The 23,346-nt window shown below is 38.5% G+C and overlaps 1 protein-coding gene across 2 annotated transcripts; it reads left to right on the top strand.

The window, feature by feature from the left end:
* Positions 1–28: 28 nt before the first annotated feature.
* On the top strand, positions 29–22,959 carry LOC6565973 (probable serine/threonine-protein kinase cdc7). Of its 2 annotated transcripts, none has more exons than XM_032739077.1 (5): positions 29–153; positions 474–539; positions 20,963–21,990; positions 22,051–22,173; positions 22,248–22,959. In XM_032739077.1, exons 2-5 carry the CDS (start codon positions 519–521, stop codon positions 22,495–22,497), a joined length of 1,422 nt encoding a protein of 473 aa, XP_032594968.1. In that variant the 5' UTR covers positions 29–153; positions 474–518; the 3' UTR covers positions 22,498–22,959. The 2 variants fall into 2 exon arrangements, with proteins under 2 accessions (XP_032594968.1, XP_001992586.1); XM_001992550.2 differs by having other exon boundaries at positions 54–293.
* The last annotated feature ends 387 nt before the right edge of the window (positions 22,960–23,346 follow it).

The following is a 23,346-nucleotide window of genomic DNA, read 5'->3' as shown; positions in this document are numbered from 1 at the left end:
ACTGCGCTTGCCTGCAGTGTTTTATCGTCAGTTGCTTTTCGCATCGTCAGTTGTTATTTTGTAGCGCTGCGTGCTGGTCGTGCATATAACGCGTTTTTCATTTGTCACGCATTTCAATACATTTGTTGTTAACACATTTCTCGTTACGTTACGGTTCGTCTTTAGCTGTTTGTTTTTTTATGTTCTGCTGTTTTTTTTATACTTCTTGTTCAACTTGCGTTTTGTTGCTGCGCGCGCGCAGCTAACCAAAAGAAAAGCAGTAATACAACTGCAACTGTTAAACAATAACAATTGTAATAACTTCTTTATTTTAACTATTATTATTATTACTATTACTAGTTAACTGCTACTGTTCTTTTTATTATTAGTATTTTTATAAGTGAAAGTGTTTTCTTCTCTTGATTTACTTTTTGTTTTTAATTGTTTTATGTTTTATGTGTTCTTTCTAATTGCCCCAAATACTATTCTTGCAGCAAAGCATAACAAAGAACAACAACATATAAATCATAATCGACAGAATGCAGCAAAAAGCCGATGAGGTAAGTGTAATAAATACGCATAGACAAAATAGATAGATCGTTGAGTTGTTGCTGCAACGTTTTGTCGCTGGGCACACATCCTGTGCAACATTGTTGCTGAACTCGCATTTCTTTCGCCTTTGCTGGGCGCTGTGCGTTGAACTCTCCTTGAGCTCTCTTTACGGCGGTTGCCATTGCTTTTGTTGTTGCTGCTGCTGGTGCGGCTGGTGCTGCTTGTTCTTGTGCCGTGACGTTCCAATGACTGATTCTGGAATATCATCCACAGCAATAATAAACAGCCTCATTGTAGACCGTTTTTTTTTTCTCTGTTTTTCTGTTTGGCTTTTCATTAAAATTTGTTTTTTTCTTTTTTTTTTTTGTGTGCTTCACGCGTGTTTTATTGTTAGCGTCTCTGTTTTTTTGTTGTTTTTTGTTGTTTTTTTGTTTTGTCCTCGCACTATTTGCACAGTTGCTGTTCCAAAATTGTGATGCTCTTCTTAAAGCTTTTGCTTCTTCTCTTTCGAGGCTTTGAAGTCTGCTCTGCAGTTTTGGCCTTAGCGCAGTTTGCTTTCATGTTTCATGCCATTGTTTACAACATTTTTTTTCTTCTTGTGGCCGCAAAAGTCAAAGTCATGGCAACATTTTATTGTTGTTGTTGTTGCTTTCAGTGAAATTTCTTTAGCGCCGCACTTTTCGGGCGATTTCTTTGCCCGAAAACTTCTATTGTTTGCTTTGGCGTCTGCTGGTAATGCTGCCACTAATGTTGTGGTTGTTGTTGTTGTTGTTGCTGTTGTATTTGCTGTTGTTGCCGTTGCTGCCGTTGTTGTTGTTGTCATATGTCAACCCCGAGATGAGCACATAAAGATCTGTATCCACAAGTGTGCCACAAGTGCCAAGTTCAATAAACAAACTACAGACCCAGAAGTGACAGGCAACAAATAACAACAACAACTGACTGTCAAGAGTACCTGACTAGCAGATACCCTGCACTGATGTCATGTAAATAAAGATTTATTGAATTCACAATATTCTGTTTATCACAGACAATGCTTAACTTTAGAATTCATTGTTCTCTCATTATTCGTTCGGTTCGAATGGAATTGTTTACAATTTCAATGAGGCCGGAGGGGAAATTAAAATATATATTTATATATTTGAGGTGACAATCTCTTGTTGTAGTGGGAGATTTTGTTCTTGTCATACTTTGCTATGCCCAACATGATGATACTGTGATGACTACAGGATATTATGGCAACAAACCCACGCAGGCACAAGTCAACAGCTGTTTTTTTGTACAACTCATTTAACGCGCAGACGAATGACAATAAAAGCAACAGCAGCAAAACATAAATCGAGCTTGAGCCCGATCTTTAAGCCTGAGCGAAATTAATGTTCATGAGCCAAGTTTAAGATCGAAAGACGGAACCATTAAAAATAACATCTGATGGCTGATGGCTCGGTCTGGTCTGGTCTGTTGGTCTGTTCGTCTGTTGGTCTGTTGGTCTGTTTGCCTGTTGTGGCTTAAAAGTTGCATTTAGCCTTGCTGCAAGTAAAAGTCGAAAAACCTGTAGAGTGACAGTCAAAGGGGCTCTCAGGTGGGGAGCCGACCAACGGAAGATGACTGTCCATGACCCAAATAAATGGAACTAAACGAAATGCTACAAGATTAACAACAAAAAAAAAGAAATAGAGATAGATAGAAAGAGAGAGAGAGAGAGAGAGAGAGAGAGAATAGAGAGAGAGGGAATAGGGAAGATGGAAGATGGAAGAGGAAAACGGAGGTGAATAGTCAATAGTGAATATCAAATACCTGCTGACAAATTACCACACAGAGTTCAGATATTATATATCCTTGCTTATCTTATATATATTTGAGTTCCTTATAAATTGGATTCATTTGATGACAGAAAATCGAATTCATAAGTTTTTCTCAAATCAATTTTAGTATGTCAAAGTTAAGCAATTGCAACTTTTTGGAATTGTTGGTACAATTTCTGGTTAAAAATGTTAACATGACAAGTTTTGCCCTTCCAGGAATTGGCCACTTTTCTCATTACTAAATTTAGTTTTGCCAACTTTTTTATTTAAATATAATAAAATGCTTAGTTAACTTATTATAAAAATGAACTTGTTGTGTATTAAATGCCTGCAAAAACCGGTCAGAATTTGTTGTATTTTTTTTTTCTTCCATTCGTTTTTTATTTTATTTATTATTGTTTGTAGGCTGTTAAAAATTTCGCTTTTAGACAGCGACAAATTTTCTGAGCGACTCGATGCGATTTTTCTCGTTTTTTTTTTATTCGTTTCTTGCGGCAGTTTTCGCCGCCTGCCAATCGAAAGTAAAAATAGCCGAAAAACAACAAAAACCGGTCAAGTCAATAGATGCAAATAAAGCGAAATGCTGATGCAGATGCAGATGTCGATGCTGATGCAAATGCTAATGCACATTTTCAGCTAAATATCGGCTCGAAAAAGTTAATGAAATATTTAAAAAAAATACAGCCAAAAATGTAAAAAAAAAATGCAAAATCATCAATAATTAAGGCTAAGTAGCAAGCAAGATGTTGAGTGTGCAAGTATATGTGTGTGTGTGTGTGGGGGAAGGTAGTGTTTAGCTTAAAAAAAAAATACATTCCTCGATGGCAGTTGACGGTAATCAAAGCGAAAAACCCAAAACCTAAATCCAGACCCTAAAGCCAAAGTTAAAGACGCGCGGCTTTGAAGCCAAAGGCGTATCGGACCAAAGAACTCTTGACTCGAAATACAACTGTAATTACGTCTGGAGTGGGCAGCTAGAGGAGAAAATAGACATATATATATAGAGAGAGAGAGAGAGAGGGGAAGGGGGGGTCAGTCAACAGCAAACAGAGGCAAATGAAAAACGCAAACAGCTCGGACCGAAAAACAAACAAACAAAAAATGCGCCAAACTCGAAAACTTGTCGCTTGGCGATCGCCGAGCGAGCATTGAGCTGGGTGAAATGTAGAGGGGGGGGGGGAGGGGGGTATATGTGTGGGAGGGGAAGAAGAGGGTTCAAATGCGGAGTACAACTTGGGAGAATGTGGAGGTCAATGACTGGGTCAGCGACCCTTGACCTCCGCCAGATGTAGCTTGTTAATGTTCTCTGTGTTTGTGTGTGTGCTCAACAGGAGCGAATCAAGGAGAGAATGTGAGAATAAAAGAGCGAAGCTGAGAGACTGTCTTGTAAGAACTGGAGCAGCATTCGACTAAAACAAAGAAAGCTACAAATCAAAGTGCGATGATTTGATTCCTTGAGATTGATAACATCAATTAAATTCACCATGTGAATTACAATACATATGGAAATGAACTCGCAGCAAGAAATGGTTGAAATACAATTACTGTTTAGACTTCACATAGAGTGCCATATTTGTATGGCCAATATCTAAAATATGAGCCAAGAATGTGTTATAAAAAAAAAGTACCAAAACCAAATTAGTTTGGCATTTCCGTCTTTGTGTGTGATTCAACTATTTTATTTATCAGCTAGTAAAAAATGATCCAAAAATAAAATGCAAGTAAAACGAGCCAAAGTTGAATATTCTCTCGCTTCTTGCTGGAATACACGTTTCTTTAATCGAATGCTCTTAATTTCCGGGAATTTGAGACCGTATTCGACTGCATTTCGGTTGCACTGCGATCGTTTTGCCCATGATTATAAACAATGGCAAACAAAAGAAAAGAAGAAAGACATAAAAACTTATGCATCATAAATTTCACTATGGAGAAGAAGAAGAAAGAAAAAAAGCGTCTACAGTTTCATCAGTTCTGACAATGAACCCATTCGAAAAGAGACTTAAAATGTTACGAAATCATCATCAGCATAATAATAATCAAAACATACGCATAATAACAATAATAATGATATCGTAAAGCTCGCACAGATAGACCAAAATTTAACTGCCAAATTCAAATGAGGGGTGTTAAAAAGTGAATGTTTGCATTTTGTGGGTTGTGCGCTGTGCGCTGTGAACGTGTTGTGTTTATCGCTTATCGTTTATCGTTTATCTGCAAACATATGTCTGTGAATAGAAGACAAGACGGTTACCGTTAGGCGCACCATCTCGCTAAGCAACAACAAAACGCCCCACAACAATGCAACGATCTTTTTGAAAGTCTCCACTGAACTATATACGTATATATATATATATATATATATATTAGATGTTTATGTGTATGTGCGCATATTTATGCTCTGCTGTTATAATGCAGTCGCGTATTTAATTAATTGTGGCAACGCTTAGCGATTTACCGTTGCACCGCTCGACCGACTGACTTAATAGTCGTATAGTTCCCCCCCTGCCCCGCCCCCTCTCACTCTCTCACTCGCTTTTTTAAAAGTCGATTTTATAATACTGAAATCAATTTGGCATCAAGCATCAACAAACAACCAGCAACAACAACAGCAACAACAACAACAACAACAGCAACAACAACTACAGCAACCATGTCAACTCAATCATCAAAGTGAAAGAAGTCGTCACAGCACAGCTCGATTATCTCATAGATGCAATATGATTTCGGTATCAGGTTGGGATTCGTATTTAGTTTTTGGTTCGGGTTCGGCTTCGGCTTCGGCTTCGGGTTTGGGTTCGAGTTGTTTTGCTTGATTGCTGGGCAAAGCATAATTACTAATAAATAGGCTGCAATTAGTAAATTTGTTGATTTTGATTTGTGTAAGACCGATCCGATCCGAGCCGATCCGTATGCTATAATTTTCTGTCATCTGTCTTCTTTTCCCCTCGATTTTGGTTTATTGATTCACGACCTGCGATTATCTTTTGATTGACGCAATCGCCAGCGACAGCTAAAAAAGCAAAAAAAAAAAAAAAATGCTGGCATGCCGTATCGATAAACTATATATTTTTCGAGGGAGATAGAACGTGCTCCGTTTGATATGATAAAATGTTTACGTTGCGTCTTCTTTAGCGCATTGCTCAAGGCCTTATTATTTTTATCTTTTATTCTTTAGTTATTTCAGAATTCATTTCTCTTGATATACCCTGTGGCTCAAACTGTTTTCTGTATGAGCCAAGAGACTAGCAGAGTAAGAGTTAGTAGTAATTTGGTGTGTAGATTCTCCTATGTATATAAATTTATTTTTAAGAGTAAAAAATGAAAGAGAAGATGTTTGTTGGTGCTCATCCAGCAAATGCACAGCTGATTAATTGTAGACATATGATAATTCTTAGGGTATCTGCTAGTTGCAACACTTTTAGGATAAACATACTTGCTTGCCCCATTCAGTGCCTTATTTTCTGTATGTTTGCTTGTCATTTCCAACAGTCAGCTAAATTGACTTACAAGATGTTTTTCCTAAAATTTTATTTGTATAGATTAAGGCATATAATTGATGTGTGTGTGTTTTTTTTTTATATTTTTTATTTTCATTTGAGCTTGTGAACTGTTTTTGTAGTTTTGAATGCATTTTCATTGTTCGAAATGTGTAATTTGATTAGTTTCGCGTGCTGCTGTTCGGAGGCTTTCTACACTGGTGGCATTGTATGCAAAATTCAGATGGCTGAATTATTGTATTGTACTCTTTCACATTCCATATACTTCGATATCGGTGTTTGCATATTAACCTTAACCCATTGGCACACACACACACACATATAGACAAAAGTTGAAAAGTGCCTTTCGCACACACACACACACACACACACTCTCTCTTTCAATTAGCTATAGTAGCTTAATGCATGGCACCTGACCGTTTTCCCTCGACTGATTGCATTCACATACATGTGTCTGCATATGTTTGTATCTGTGATAAAAGTATCAATTAGGAGTCGTACATTTCTTGGGGGTCTGGAATTTTGTCTTACAATTTGTAACAGAGTGAAAAAAAACCTTCGTTTTTTTTTTTTTTTAATTTTTAATTTTTATTATTTTGTGGTAAATTATAATTTGTCGCTCGTCGCATACAAAAGCTGCATTGTTGTGCTTTTACTTTTCGCACAGTGTTGTTTGTGGCTATTGGCAGACGAACGGGCGGGCAGGGTTGCCACCCCGTCTGCCCTGTGACTGCATTCAATTTGAATGAAAGTCAATGGCAGACGACAAAGGCAAAAAAAAAAAAAAAAAAACGCCGCCGCCAAATCAAAAGCGTGTCGCATTTTCCATCATCAAACGGCTAACAATGCGCCCCAAACTCTCGGCACTTTCTCCAATTGAATGGCTAACAACGATATGATGATATATGGCATATGGCATATGGCAAATGCCATATGCTATATGGCAATGCAATGTGGCTGGCTGCTTTTCGGTTTTGTCTTTTTTTTTTGTTTTTAATTTTATACATATGTTTTGTGCACAACGGAAACCCGGCTAAATCGTAAATACTTCTAGATACGGTTACTCGGCTATACAAGTCAAGGCTCCAACTGGTGATAGCGCTTATCACTAATGTGCATTAGCTATTCCAGCAGCAGCAGCAACTCTGGCATATGGCAAATGGCTTATACATATATATATATATATATATATATATATATATATATGGGATGTGCACACGTGTATTCGCATCATATCATCAGCGATATTCAGCTGCAATGCGGGTGGCCCACATTCATCCATCAATGTCAAGGTGTTCGTTTTGTGGCCGACTTTCGGGTGCTAATTAGCATATTGTGGACATTGGGTGGGTGGGAGACCCATTCAATTCGCATAAAATTGCAAAACTTGTGACTTCAAAATAAAGTCAATTAGAACGGAGCTTAAAATGCTATTTCTCACTTGTTAAGCGACGGTTTATGATTTATTTTCTGAAAAGAATCATTGATATGCGAATGTTTTACGATAACTACGATAACTAATCAGAGTCAGACAGATCATGCGTGATTCACATATTTGAATGCAAAATGCACAAACTTATTTACTTGTTCTGCTTCTCGTATTGTTTATAATTATATGTCCTACATCGGATCACAGTTTGATTAACATTCAGATACTTAACAATGGACGTGATTAAAAAGCAAATATATATATATATATATATATATATATGTATAGATGCGCATAGCTACAATCGCACTAAAATGCATACGCCATTCATTTGAAAAGCATATGTTTTTTGTGGCCCATTCAATGTCTGTCAATATTCATTGCCGTTTACAAGTACACAGGCCAAAATGGCTTTTATCTAATCATTGGTTCCATTAGTCGAAGTCATTTCCAGTTAAACATAAATATTTGTGGGTAACAACTAGCTGTACACTGATACTGGTAGATTTAAGCGACGGCTTTTCGATTTATTATACATTAGTTATAGAAATGATTACTGCACACCAGCAAAATAAGTATGAACCACTTGAGTTGGTTGACTTCATGTCTTTATCGTATTTTTGTAATGATTCCATAATTTCTTGTCTTTTTTTACTTGCATTTTCTGGTTTTTTACTTTTTTTTCAGATTTTTTTTTTTTTTTTAGTAGATAAGCGCCATAAATTTAAGCGTTAACAATAATGACTCAGTTCCCCAACTAAATTTGCTGAACTTGAAAGTCATGAAAGCCCATGTGCCCTGCAATTTAGTTATTGTCCACAACTTTATCGATAGCAAAATTTCTGTTGATAAGGCATTATCAGGAGTAGATTTCCACACACCCACACACCCATACACACACAACACAACCTGATTTGCTGCGGCGCCAACAAGTTCGCCTTTCCCTTCGTATACCCCTCTTCCCCCTTCCCCACATAAATAGCACATGTAAATACAGTGGTTCCAGAGCTATTTACAATAATTCGCAAATACAAAATATCTCCATTTATTCCTGTACTTTTTTAGTGAATTAGTTGATTAAAGCGAATTAAATTTAAATTGAATTCCAAATAAATTCTTTCGTAAATTGAAGAATATGTTTAAGCTGTCAAATAAATGAAATATGTTGTGATCGCTTCTAGTTCTCGAACGTTGACTGTATAAGCATATATTGTCATTGTCATATATCTGAATTAATTTGTATATATTTATATAGTCACTTGTTGAGATAATAGTGGCTGCACCACCAGCACCACGCTGTAATATGGCACACCTGCGCCGGTGACTAAAGAGTCAGGAGCAGAGAGGTAAAGCGAGGCGTCGGCAATTGGCAAAAGCAAAATAAATAAAAAAAAAACAAAACCAGATAAGATACTTTGCAGCCACTTTGGCTTTTTACCAATTTACCGTTCACTGTTTGCTTCGCCACAAAAACAACAATAAAAGTAATTGAAATGCTGGCGCTAATTATAAAATTCCCCGTCCCTGGTTCCCAATTTCAAAATGACTCAGAGTCCTAAGACAAGCAACCTGCACTCCATTTTACTGATAGATGCGTAGGGGAAGTTTTTGTTTTTGCCTTAAATGGAATGTGTCACAAAACGCATCTATTTTGGGTTATGGCAAACAATATTTGCCGGAAGATAAGCATAAATATATTGGAGCAATCAGGCAATTGTCACCGGTCCAAATAGCTCCCTCTCTATCTCTAACTGCCAACGCCTCTCTGTTTCTTTGGCTTTGTTTTATGTTTAATTGTGTGCAATGTGAATTAAATAAACCAGAAAGACTTTTGCGAGCGGATCGAATAAGTTCAGTTCACTTTATTCATTTCGAATTCCTCTTTTATTTCACTTTTATTGCATTTAAAAATATACTTTTGGATAATTATTAAAATACTCGCCTGCCTCAATCAAGTACTCATTTGCTGGAGAGTTTGCAATTTAATTGGTTGTTATTTAGATCAAAAGGTTAATGTGCTAAAATATACACTTGTGTGTATACAGATAAGTATATATGTTTAAAACATTTCAAATTCGTTTGTTCGCTTTGCGTTTTATTCCTTTTTGTTAAGTGTTTTGTTTTGTTTTTGTTTTGAATATGGTACTAATTAGTGTCTTGTGACTTAATTTCAATATGTGTCACTGTTTAATATATAAATTAAGCTTATAATATGTATATACTTATTTACAACAGTCTGACTGATAACTCTCCTGTATAATTTGGATGTATTCAACTCGAATTTGCCACACACTGGTTAGCTGGCAAGTGAATGTTTTTTGAATTGTCATTTCAAATGCATGCAACACTTTAATGCGTGTTTGTATTTGTTTGTTTGTTTGTTTGTGTGTGTGTGTGAAGCCATGTGCCATTTACCATTTGCCGCAGCACTTCCGCCCTGGAGCAGAAGTGGCAACCAGCTGGTCAGTTGTGGCTGTGTGTCTTTGTCTCTGTCTCTGTTTGTTGGTTTGTTTAACGGTCACCGCATATTATGTACATTAAGTAGCCCCATCATCATCAACAACAGCTGCACCACCAGCAACAGCAGCAACAACGGGAGCCCAGTAACATAAATAAGACTACTGCGACAGTTGTTGCCCCGTTAATTTTGAATGCAACAAAAATATATAGAAAAAAGACAACTGAGAAATCAAGTCGCACTTATGGCCATTTCTGTCTAGCTAACTATCTGTCCATCTGGCTATCTGTTATCGCAAGTTGTATTTGCATCTTTTGGATGTTGCGTTAGTTAGTTGTTTCTCTGTGACATGATTTGGCGTTTTGCTTGGCTCGGCTCCGCTCGACTCTTTCGGGGTATGCAAATCTTCTCGGAGATTCACCATTGTCATCAAGCGTCGCCATTTTACTTCTTAAAGCGTGGGAAACGCAACCAAGTTGGCCTCTTGTCTGGCTGGTGTCTCATGTCTGGCTGTTATACATTCATTTAAGTTCATTTGTTTAAATTAGCTTAGCTTAAGAAACAATAAAAGAAGCAACGAAAGACATAAAACAATACTTATTAGACTTACCCCATTGTGCCCTGGCATTCTTTTTTCGTTTTTTTTTTTTCTCTTTTTTGCATTCAAGCTAAATTGAAAATTTTTGCTAATTTGGATTTAACGCTTTGGGCTCTTTTCCCTGCTTTTGGCTGTTTAGTAGACTGTAACTAGACAAGTTGTAGTTGTAGTTGTAGTTGTAGTTGTAGTTGTAGTTGTAGCTGTAACATGCTAAACGCCTAACAAAACTGATATGCGTTGCTCGAGTTGTGAAGTGAACTACGAAGCGGTTGAAATGCTTGAAGAGTGTTATACAACAGCTTACACATTTGAATGAGTGTTGAGTAAAGCACAATTGAAGCACAAACTTCTATAAATCTGCTATTTGATTGTTAAACAACTATCATTTATAGATAATTAACTTGGCTATATCTATTTAATATATTTATGACCAGCTTCTTTTCAACCATTGATGAAATATATGCTGTTATACAGGGTGTAAACAGTGTTGCCTACTATTGCCTATTGTTGCCAGGGCTTTTAAGATGAATAGCTGTTAGAAAAGTGTTATATTTGCACGTAAATAGCTGTGGTATTTTGCACACCAGACGAGACGACCTACAAAACGCAGTCATCTGCATTGTTAGTACACTTCGATTAGAGTGTGGACGTGGGTGAAAGGCATCGCACCACACACACAGCACATGACAAATTTCCATGGCATTTCATCATACACACACACACACACACACACTCACACACTGAAACACTCACTCAGAAAGCCCAAACAGCCTTTCACAATAGAGTCAACGAGTAATGATTATGATTATGATAATTTTTATGAACATGGCAAAACAAACAGCAACCAGCAAAGCAACAGCGCATTGAGTCAACATATGAAAATATGACGCCTTTAAAGTGCAGTTAGCAGTTAGCAGTTAGCATGTGCTAAAGACGTCTAAACAGTTTACAGCTAAGCTAAGCAAGGCGCTAAATGTCATCAAAATGAAGCGCTCCACCAGACTTTGGGCATGAGACCTTCGTCTGACGATGGTCCGCTCTCTGTCTGTCTGTCTGTCTGTCTGTTGTCTGGCTGACCGTCATTTTCATTGAATGCGAGGAAACCCCGTTCAAAGTCTTACACATTGTATGCAAGTTAGACAAATAGCGACCAGTTTGGGGGGGTGGGTGTTAAGTAAGTTAACCGTTGGTTAAGATCGGCTGAAATTACCCAAATACAAATTCAAAATGCCGTTAGCTTAAGTCACATCACGGTCACAACGGTGACCGCTTTGTGTTTTGTACTCGCTATTATGCTGGCACTTTCCCAAAAAGAAAAACACTAAAAATACACTCTTGATTATACTAACCGGCTAACTGTCGCTCTCTGGTGGCCCGAACTGAATGGGATGATACTAGTTTAGTTGGCGTTTAGTTTGGCTCAAGTGCCCACAGAAGTGTGGTTTCACTTTTGCTTTAAACTGTTGTAGTTAACGAGTGGGCTGCCAATCTCTCGGAAAAAGCCAGCAGCATTCATTTGGCCTATTGTTATATAGTGTAGGTACACAACTCAACTTAAGATTGTTATATTTCTTTATGTGCAGTTACCAAATCGTATGCTTTTATACATATATATAGGGTATCTGTATAGGGTTCGCTGTACTTAAGAACTCTATTGTATTGCGGATTGTAACTGTTCTCGCTCGAAAAGAAGATCAGTTTGAGTTTATGATGATTATGATTGGGTTTAATGCGCTTTTTTCAACTAACTGTAACTGTTTTTCTGAGACACAAATAATTCGAACAGGCTTTTCCCTCAGTGAGCTCAGTCGAATATCTCATGCGGCTCTGAAGGTGGATGTTTGTCGACTGCTCGCAAATAGCTTATAAATTGCTCATTTTATTGGTTGGGATATACAGTTGTCATCATGTAATAATGGCTTTAGACTCTGAACATCTGGGCTGATTGTTTTCAAAATAGGAGAGAATCATTTTCAAAAATGAGGTATTACAGTTGAAGCATATTCGCAAGGTGAATTTTATGTATCACATCACATCACAGAATTATAAGTCAACTGCGTACTTTATATATTGCATATTGTATAAACTATTGTTTAGGCATGGACAAGATCTAATATGTGGGTATATGTAGGTGTCAAACACCACTGAGGGACCCATTTCTCAGGGTCTCATGTCTTATTTGCTGTTTGGTTATGGTTGTTTTTGAACTGCCATTTTCGAGTCCCCTATTTGCCTTGGCCTGAAACAAAGCAACTCAATTAAAAAATTGTCTCGAGAGAGCCTGCATTCGGTATTCAATACAGTTTTGCTGATGTTGTTTTCTTCTAGTGTTTGTAAATGTATCTGTATCTGTATCTGTATCTGTATCTGTATCTGTATCTGTATCTGTGTGTGTATCGGTGTCTGTATGGTGACAAACGTGCCGCAAATATTTGCCATTGTTTTGTTTAGTGTGTTTTGTCTCATTTTCGGGCAACATTTTTCAATCAAGAGCAAAGTAAAAATTAAAAAAAAAAAAAAATAGAAGCAAAAAAAGACAACAGCGTTTTAATTACAAGACACACAAGAAGCGATCCAAAAACATGGCAATTATCAAAGATACGTCTACATTGTACCCAAGTATCTGTAGCTATGACTGTCTGCCTATCTGCGTGTCTGTCTGTCTGTTAGTCTGTCTGTTTGTCTGTCTGTTTGTGTGTCTCTCTTCGATATCTATATCTTGAGTTGTATCTGTATCTTTTACGTGCTTCATGTAGCGTGGCTTTGGCCGCAGCTGCTGCTGTTGCCGCTGTTGCTGCCGCCGCGGCTGTTGCTGTTGGCCATAATAATAATAATAAAAAGCGCACTTCAAGTTCAGACACGCAAGTAACTCAGATGCACAAACAAAATGTATCTAGATGCGTTTTCGCTTTAGCTTGTTCTCTGCATGTCAATGGCCCAGGGCAATTGCAGCAGCAGCAGTTGCTGTTGTTGCTGTTGTTGCTGCTGCTGCTGCTGCTGCTGTTGTTATACTTGTTGCACTGTTGTTATACTATACATGACATAATGTGAACGGCCGTCTTGTTTATTTCTTCTTTTCTGCTTGCGTTTTTACTCGTTTTGCCCCTTTTTGAAATGCCAAGCACGTTTTCTGGGTTGCTTGGCCTCATCGGGCATTGGCATGCGTTGCTTGCAGTGGGAGAGCTGTGGGTGACATAATTCCATTTGAAAATCTCCTTAAAAAATGATTGTGTAATTTTGTCACTTTCCCAAAATGAATCTGTTGTTGACTGTTATACAATTGCTGCCATGCTGCTTGTCATGCTGCCCACAGATGTCGCTCACCAATGCATTGCACACTGTCTCATCTAATCATCTAATGTTAAGTGCAGTTGATGACAACACTGAAACACACACACACACACACACATTTGTCTTTATGTGAAATGAGTGTTGCACAGCACTTTCAAATCGAAATTTGATCGAATTGTTCTAACAGTTGAATCGACTCTTATACAAATTACAATTAGCTTCATCTGGTTATTTAAAGATTGGTAAGCAAAAAATGAGTCTTCTTTAGGTTTTTTTTTATGTTTGCATTGCAGTAGACAAAAGCGTTAGAAGCTTTACTAGATAATTGCATGAGCGCAACACACCTCAATTGACATGACTCAAACCCATTGGCACTTTGGGAATGCCTCAAATTGATGAAAGTGCTCGCGTCATCAGCACTTAACCTGATGACCTAAGCGACCAATCTATGTATACCAGACAAGTCGCAAATCAATGGGTAAACAAGAGCTGTGATTATATATATGTATATATATTTATATATTTGATTTGGCCAGGTCACGCAGTTGGCTTGCCAGTCTTGCCGTGCCAGCCAAATAATGACCCCATAAATGGTATTTTGATTTTGTTTTTTTTTGTTTTTTTATATCAACGCCTTTTTCCATTTACCGCTTATCGCCAATTCATTTCGGTAAATACCTGGCCGTAAATAAATGCGTTGTTCCCAATGCCATCCAAAGTTGCGCAGATAAGAAAATAGAAAATACTTATTTGGTTTCGAGTAAATGAACTAAAGTAACTATACTAAGTAATATTTGTCAGGCATTGCGCAAATTCCAATGAACTGAATTAGTTCAGCTGCCCCACACCCCCTCCCCCCACAGTCCGGACCAAAGCACTCAAGTATTCTTTTAACTACACTTGTATCTGTAGATACACTCGCAGAAAAAGTATATGCAGTTCTGTTTTCAAATCAACTACAAAGGAAGCAAAATATTATTTAAAGAACCTTTTTTTTTTTAAATATATATCCAAAACATCTGGCTGTAAAACTGTTTTTGGGATCTATTTGAAGAAAGTTGCATTTCTAAAATAAAGAAACTGAACTTCGAAATCAAGAATGATTTCGCATAATATTGAATAGGAGAAATTCTATAACATTACTACTTGGATTCGAAACAGTCTTTTCTCTGAGTGTACATTGTATTTCTATTTTCTTCTTGTTTTTTTTTGCTTTGTTTGCCAATTTGTCAGTTTGTTAATGGTTCGCTCCGTCGAGACGTGACTTTGCTAAGCACAGCTACAGATTTGGCCAACAGATTTGGGGCCAACTTGAGTGGCCCGCGACCTATCCATAGCAAATATGCTTTAATAATAATAATAATAATAACAGCATAACGGTAATTTGTAATATGCTCGATGATATGGCGTCATAATTGACACATGCTCCAAGTGCATCCGCCTCAGATTTGCTGAATTGAGAGATCGGCAGATTGAGGATCGTTGCTACAAGAGAATAGATCACGATTTATACAATAAACTGGGTCGATCGCATGAACTGCGCGACCACCTCTATGACTATGACCAGGTATCTGTATCTGTATCTGTTCGTGTATCTGTGTGTTGGAGTTGGTGAAAGAAACGCTTGAGGAGGTGTCGATTTCAGTGTTTTACAAGCGAAAGAGAGCTGGCATAATCGATAAAGCATACTAAGGCCCACTTATGATAGTCAAACTAGCAAAAGCTCTAGAAACCACTCAGCAGATACGGAACAAATGGCTAATGACATGTAATGTCCGCTGTGTAAGTGGATGTGTTATACATGATACGAGAAAGAATTAATAAAAAAAGATAGCACAAATAATCTGAAATTGTTAAATATAACTTTATTTCCACATAAAAATACTTCTATCTTCTTACGTTTGAATGAAAACGATTCAAATAATCGAACGGAAACCAAGTTTGATATATTGAATTAAGACCACCATATCACAATTCAGTAATACTATAAAAAAAGAATAAAAAATAAAAAATTCAATGTCATAAATTTGTCAAGACTCAATGCCCTTTCGATCATGATTCGTCTATTTAAATAATACTGCATTTAAATTGAAAACATGATTTTCGGAAAAAAAATCATGTGAATTTTGTGGGTCAAAACTTTTCAATGCCATAAACTTTAACAAAGCACAAACATGCCATTAAAAAGATAAGTTCTTTAATAATTGAGTTTATTTCAAATTTATGGTTATGTCAAATGGAATAATTCCACAAAAAACATATCATTGTTTGGGAGATTTTCAGCACTGCAATTAGTAAACGAAAGACTTGAAAAACAGAAAGCGACGATTTGCTTTTTAGAATATTTAAGTTGGTATAATAACCGATAATCTTGAAAAGATAAATGATGGAGAAAGAAAAAGAGTTGGAAAGTCCGCTAAGCAAATACAAATAGAAATCATCTTTAATAGAAGTTCTCGACAGCTGATATCTTCAGAGAAAACTGCCAACTGAGCGAAAGATGGAAATGAGAAGAATTACCCGATAATAACCATAGATCGTGCTGGCCAACTATGATGTGAGAAAGGTGACGAAAGGAGCTGAAGAAAGGGGGATGCGTCGTTATTGTTCTCGTTGTTCTTGTGCCATTTCCAATTGGCAGTTTAAATCAACAACTAAAGTGACAGCATATCAAAAGATATGCCCGCCGCGGGCGGGTGGCAGTTGCTGCCACGCCCACTCTGGCATAAGCACCCAACTGGAGTCAACTTTTATTGCCATGGCATCCTTTCATCAGCATTATTAACTTGAACATTACCATTTGTGTTATCATAGCTTTGTTGCTGCTGACCCAAATGCCTTGCAGGCCAAAAATCTCGGCTTATACGCCCCTTTTCTTCTTCTTCTCCGTCAGCTGCTCTTGCATATCAATTTGGCATTGTTGGTACTGTTTTTTTTTTTTTGGTTTTGCACGCTTCGATTGCAGCTTCGTCGGTCACTAAGATGAAAGAAACAAAAACAAAGTGCGATAAAAAAAAGAAGCAAAACAAAAAACGTTGAATGAATTGCCCCAAATAAGTGTACAATTTTTGTTGTTGTTGTTGGTACATTTGAGCTGCTGCTGCTGTAGCATCATCAAACATTATAATCAACATTAACATCGTCATCATCAGCTCTTAAAAATCATTATGATGATCATGCTAATGCGCTGATCACTCGCCTGGAAACGATAGCCCAAACTCAGGCTCAAACCCAAGCCGACCGCGGCGGTAGTTGAGGTGGCAACGCCAACGCCAGCGCTAACACCAACGGCAACGGCAACTGCAGCCAGTGTTGCCAACTTTTGACGGCCATCAGCAGATCAGCTAGATTTGATAGATTTTAGAAAAACAGCAATTTGATGAAATTTGTTTAAGATTGTATTTTGTAAAACAAAAAAAGTTTTTTCCATGGCATCCATAAAATATAGAAAACCGACACTTAAATATGTAAGCTTGTAATTAAAAGACAGCTATTTTTATCAATAGTTTTATCAATATAATTTTTTAGATTGAGAGACTAGTTTGAATCGAAACTGGGAACATAAGTTTAGTTGCTTGGTGGAATATGGTTTTACTTGAATATTTATATGTACATGTTTGGGTTCAGAGATGTGTCCCCTAAAGCATTACACACTGCAGATAAAAAAAAAATGTAATTCTATCTGCAAGAAGGGTGTAAAAGCTGAACTGAATTTCAAAAGGCTATGCTTCGTTTACCATAATTTGTTACCTAGATTAATGCTGCTTTAGAAGTAAAACTATTTGGTCTAAAAATATATATAAAAAAAATAAATTACATTCGCACGAATGTTAATTTTGCACTTAAAATAACAAAGCACAAACATGATTTGAAACGGCTAGATTTGACGGGGAAAAAACGAAATTGTTAACACTGCCAGTTCTGTTATATGCCCGAAGTGGAGCACGCAATGAGAGTATAGAAGTGCTAGCGCGTGAGACCGGGAGAGAGAGGGAGAGAGGGAGAGAGAGCGCTGAGAGCGAATGGTAGAGCAAGCGCGTGCATTCAAGTCACGGTCACGTTTTTCGTCACGTTCTGTTTTTGTGTTATGTACAATTCTTCAATTCTTGTTGGGTGCTCTTGCTGCCATTGTTGTTGCTAATTTGCTCTTGTGCTTTTGCTGTTTCGTACTTTCGTACTTGGCGTCGGCTGATGTTCGTGTTGCGGCTGCTGCTGCTGCTGCTGCCGATCTTTCAGCACATACTGCATGCACACAAATGGGTCTGGCGCTTAGCTGTTGTTGTTGTTGTTGCTGGTGACCCCGGCAACATGCAAATGAGTTCAGCTTAGGCTAGCGACTTGGTTTTGGACTTGCGTTCGCCCAATTGCCGTTATGGCAAGCACATGCAGAGAAATAAAAAAAGAGAGGAAAGGAAAAAAACAGAAAAGCGAAAAAGAAGTTGCGGTAAATTTGTAAAATGAAGTGAAGAGGGTAGACATCAGCACTAATAACAACAGCTGTCAAGTTGGCATCTGCTGCCAATGCACTTTGCAGGTAATCTCTCCCTCTCGCTCTCTCTCTCTATCTGCTGTATGCTGCTGCAGTTGTTGTCACATGTTGCAAACGAGTAGGAACTTGTTGCTGGCAAATTTCAATACTTCCGTTTTTTTAAGTATTTTGGGATCTTGTCTTTTTAGCCAGTGAAAACGACAGTTTTAGCGGGTTTTACGTTTTGTTGTTGTTCATGTGTGTTCATGTTTTTGTCTATGTGTGTGTGTAAAATGCACAATTAAGTGAAAATCAGCGTCGAATTTTGCAAAAAATTCGAAGAGCGTCAAGCATAAAAAAAAACACAAAATAAAAATGTAGGAAAAAAAATGTAGGCAAATTGCATTTTTTTTTTTTTTTTGAGTTTGGAGACTTGTCTGCCAGCTGCTTAGTGGCTCTAAATGCTCGGCAAACCGACATCCGACAACCGTCAACCGACAACCGACAACGACGACATTTTGCTGCCACTTTCTAATGCGATAGAGCAACAACAAGCAACAACAACAATTGCAACAACATCAGCAGCTATGCGGAAGCATAGTCAACAGTCAACAGTTGACGCACCCACATAACAGACACCCCCAGATACCCCCAGACACCCAAAGAGTTAAACACCGAGAGCTGAGCTACAACCCCTCACCTTCCCCTCACCTTGTGCAAGGCACTGACCCGAAAATGTTGACGACTAAATCTTGCAGTCTAACAACCCAGTTTCCTCATTCCCTTCCCCATCCCCTTCCCCTTCCCCAGCCATCTATATCTTTTATTCTTTCTTCGCACATTTTTTGTGAGCCACATTTGTCGTCAACTGCGTTTAAGCCAGCTAATTGCATTTAATCAGCTGCACAAAATGCCGGATGAATTGCTTCTGCTCAAAGAAATGAGTTAATAGCAAGAGAAAGATCTTAGCTGCTGATGTCTGCACTTGTGGCTAATTGACATGTCATTTGGCCTACAATTATTATTAGCTGTTAGCTTGAAGTTTGCCACATGATATCAAACAAGAGACTGCCATCCAGCGGCAGTGTTGCAAAACACCATAAAAAGTGCTCTTCTGTCAAAGTTGACAACAACGTGAAAGCCTTTTGAAGTAGAGCGCTGAAGTCGCCAAGTCAACTAAACAAACTTTAATATGTTTCTTAGAGAGAAATACGTAAGTAATTGAAATGTAATTGAACTTCGTGTTCAGTAATTAACCAGTGACGTTTTGTTCTCAGTGCAATTAAAGGCACTTAAGACTTAACGGTTCATCGATTTGATTACGATTTAAGCATTCCCCTTTTAATTACTTTGCTATCGACTCTGTACAATGCTAACTGTGTGGGAAAAAGTGTTCTAGTGTTTCTAAAATTAGATCTAGCTTATTGTGCTTATTGCAGTTACAGTTGTTAATATTATATATTATTATATTTTACATAAGTAAAAGTTGATGTCTAAATTGTTTAAATTGCAAATGGGTGACTTGTAAATATATCTATGGTTGTCTCGCTCCCACAATTGTTGTATGTGTGTGTTTTTGCTAAGGTTTCTTTTTGCTGTGCTCCTTAATAAAGTGTAAATAATTAAATTGCAAAACCTTTTTGACCCCCACCACTCTCTTGCATATTGTATTACACAGCCCACTCAACCGCATCCGCTTCAAAAAAAAAAAAAAGAAGAAAAGAAAAGAAAAAAGCAAACTCCCATTCTCATTTTCATTGATAGTTTTTCTCATATTTTTCTACCCGTTGGAGGCATGGCGATGTCATAACTTTGAGGTCGTCTTTGCAACGCCTGCCATCATCCATAATATGCTTTGTGACAGCAGAAAACAACAGCAACAACAGCAAAATTAACATGTTGTTTAATATGGATTGTTGTTGATATTATTTTTACTTTCAAACACTTTTACTCTCGATTGTTTTTCAAAAATATGTTTAGCATTTTTACGAGCTGTTTAACAATGCCGCCACAACAAATGCTGCAGTGCCCCCTTCCGGCCCGCTCTTAATTTTTTACCCACTCCCTAAAATTTTTTTTCTTGTTTTGTTGTTTTTGAAATGCGGTCTAAGCCCTTTGTTTTGGTATTCAATAAACATACATTTGTTTTTTTCGTTTTTCGTTTTTCGTTTTTGGTTTGAATGTCACGCAACTTTTGCGATCGCACGCATCAAAAGCCGCTTAACGTGGATCCCCTTACGTTTTGTTGCATTACGTTGCTTTACATTGCGTTCCGGAAGGTTCGGTTGCCACCACTTAGTTCAACTACCTCCCCTCCCTGTGTCTTTCTTACAGACTTCAAGTCGCTTTGTGTGTGGCTTTTGTCGTTGGTATTTTGTTGACCCATCATCGTTATCCGCTTTTGTTCAATTGTGCAAACTTCAATTAACCCCTTATCCAGCCAGCAGCAGCTCTCTCTCTCCCTCTCCCTCCCTTGCACCCTTTCAAGATATGCGGGTTGAATGCAGCTGCTGCATCTGAGGTCCATCACATTTGCAAGTGTCAGCAGGCTTCAGCCCAAGCAAGCTAACTAGCGAAAGCTAATTATAGTAGTAACTACCTATGAAAAAAAGAAAAATAAGACAAGAAAAGACAAGTCAAAGCATTTTAGGCTGACCAATTGCTCATACTCAAAAAGCCGACCCTCAATGGGCTGTTGCCCTTGCGTAACCTTTGCTGTAGGTAAACTGTCCAAGTTGGAACCAGCAGCTGTGTTTCTGCTTTCTTTGCTTTGCTTCCACATAGTCGAATACAATCGCATCGATTGGTAATCGGATCACTTCCTGCTTTCCGCCCAGCAGCAGATCGAATTACTAAAGCTCTCCACCTCTGCCACTGTTTTACAGAAAATGGATCCATTGATGCGCATACAGGAGGAGATCAAGGAGGTGCAGCGCCGCGAGGAGGAATACCGTCGGCTGGCAAATGCCGCAGCACTGGCTGCGGGTTCCCCGACAAAGACGGAGGAAGCCGAATGGCAGCTAAACGGGCATACTGAGGGTGACAAGGAGCAACAGCTGGAGGCAGAGCAGGAGCGACAACACGATCAGGATCAAGAGCAGGATCAGGACCATGACCAGGAACGGGATCAGGGCGTTCTCGTAACTGCACAACCGGCAGCTGTTACCAGTGCTCTCCTTCTGCCCATCGAGGAGCAATCGCCATCGAATACTCCTTCGCTGGCTTCCAGTGTGAACAGTAATAGCCACAAGGAGGAGAGTCTCGATGAGCAGCACTCGGATGACTCGGGGATTTCCGCATCCTCACAGAAAATCAACAACATCAACAACAACAACAGCAGCATTAACAGCAAAGTTGATAGCAAAGGCACCTTGAAGTTGACGCTGGTGGGCAGACAGGAGTCTCGTTATATAGGACCAAATTGTTATAATCTGACACCAGAGCCACCACAGCAGAAGCTAATGACAAACCGCACTCCCGGCACTCCACAGCAGCAACAGCAGAAGCGTCAGTTTGCATTTAATGGCTCCACCAAGGGGGTAATGCAACGCTTCATTGCCTCCCATGGCAAGCTACAGTTGGGCAACGGTACCCCTAACGGGATGTCGCCGGCAGCGTCTCCATTACTTTTAGCAACGCCGAATAGTCCCACTCTAAAGTTAAACTCTCGCAACGCACTGGCCTTTTTGGAAACGGGCAACACCTCGCCTCAAGCTAACAACATCAACAACAATATTAGTAATGGCACCTTGTCACAGGGTGCCATCGAACGGGACTCGGAGGGTCGGCCGCTGAGACGTGGCTATGTGCCCGTCGAGCAGAAGATTCAGCGCGAACTGCAGGACCTCAAGTCACGTGAATCGGAGCTGAAGCGTCTGCGCAAGCTCAACCGTCAGTATATGCTCGAAAAGTTGTAAGTTAAAGTTCTGTCTTTAAGAAAACACTCCCCTAAAACCAAACTCTCCATTTGCAGGCAACTGAGCACGGACGATGAGGCCGATGCTGATGACGATGATGACGATTCCGAGGTGGAACACTGCTATGGACCTGGTAAATTGCGCAATGCACAATCCACACTTGAGCTGGAGCGGGAGAGGTGAGAGACATTCGTTACTCAGAAAATCATAAATGTGACCGAACCCTTTTCGTTTTTTCTCTCTTCCTCAACAGCAATGACATGGAGCTGATGGGTTACAAGGCGTCCGGTAATCGCAGCTTGAATGCTGCCGCTGTCCTGTCAAATGGTAGTGGCAATGCCCTGTCTACAACTGGTTCCAATTCTGGCATGCGTCCGGCAATGTCGCTAGCACAGCTTTGTGATCTGACGCCGGAGGAGGCGCCATCGTCGCATCGCCTCATCGCGCAGTGGGAGAGCCTGATCAAGAAGAATGCGGAGGGTACTATTGAGGCGGCCATTTAAAGCCGGCGGCGACCAAAGCACACCAAATTGTTATTGTAATGTCCCAAGCACTAAACAGAAAACTAAAACAAGCCCCATCCCCCTACAGAAAATGCCCCAAATAGCACATAAATGTTTTTTTTTTGTAAAATATATAGTAGTGGATCTGGAATGATCCATTCATATACAATCAACGAATTATTGAAAAAAAGGCATGTACTTAAAGACAATTATTTCTACAATTTACGCAAATGAGTATGTAAAAATTCTAGAAATCTGTTGTACATAATTCTTCGTATTTCAAGTGCAAGTATTGGCTCCGCCTTGTCAATATAATTTATTTAATATAACCTTACGAACATACACGTATATGTATACACAATACGGATGTATACAAATAATACTATACATACTTATGTACTTACGATATGCGATACCAATATGCGAAAAACGATTTAATAAAACATTAATGTAAACCTTTAAGCATCTGTTTCTTTTATCTATATTTAGTACACATGTATATAGGATGAACATTTATTTTCAGAACTGGAAAACACCAAAGAGTAGCTGTGAAAATAATGTCGATTTTATAAAGTAGCAGGGACACCGACCAGGTTGTTGTATTGGCTAAATTGCAAGCGATCAAACAGTTGGGGCATACTTCCAGGGGCATATAATCGACGAGAAATTTAGCCTAACTCTGCCAAATTCCAATAGCTTTTCGAAGAATAGAGTCGCAAGGAGCTATCAAATTGCATTCAATGATTACGTGGTAATCTAAGGACATTGTTACGTATGTAAATAATAAACCGTTTTATTTTTCATGTTTTTTTTTATTTTTATTAAATACATTTCGTTCATTTTTGTTGT

Source organism: Drosophila grimshawi, unplaced genomic scaffold, assembly GCF_018153295.1.
Source record: "Drosophila grimshawi isolate 15287-2541.00 unplaced genomic scaffold, ASM1815329v1 contig_848, whole genome shotgun sequence".
In the NCBI taxonomy this organism is placed as follows: Eukaryota; Metazoa; Arthropoda; class Insecta; order Diptera; family Drosophilidae; genus Drosophila; species Drosophila grimshawi.
The sequence above is the reverse complement of the archived record's forward strand: the minus strand, read 5'-3'. Positions and strand labels throughout refer to the sequence as shown.

Excerpts from the sequence above, each read along its gene's own strand:
- LOC6565973 (XM_032739077.1), top strand. The coding sequence starts at position 519 with ATGCAGCAAAAAGCCGATGAG. Across the intron at positions 540-20,962 it reads TGCAGCAAAAAGCCGATGAG|AAAATGGATCCATTGATGCG; the intron begins GTAAGTGTAATA and ends ACTGTTTTACAG. Across the intron at positions 21,991-22,050 it reads CAGTATATGCTCGAAAAGTT|GCAACTGAGCACGGACGATG; the intron begins GTAAGTTAAAGT and ends CTCCATTTGCAG.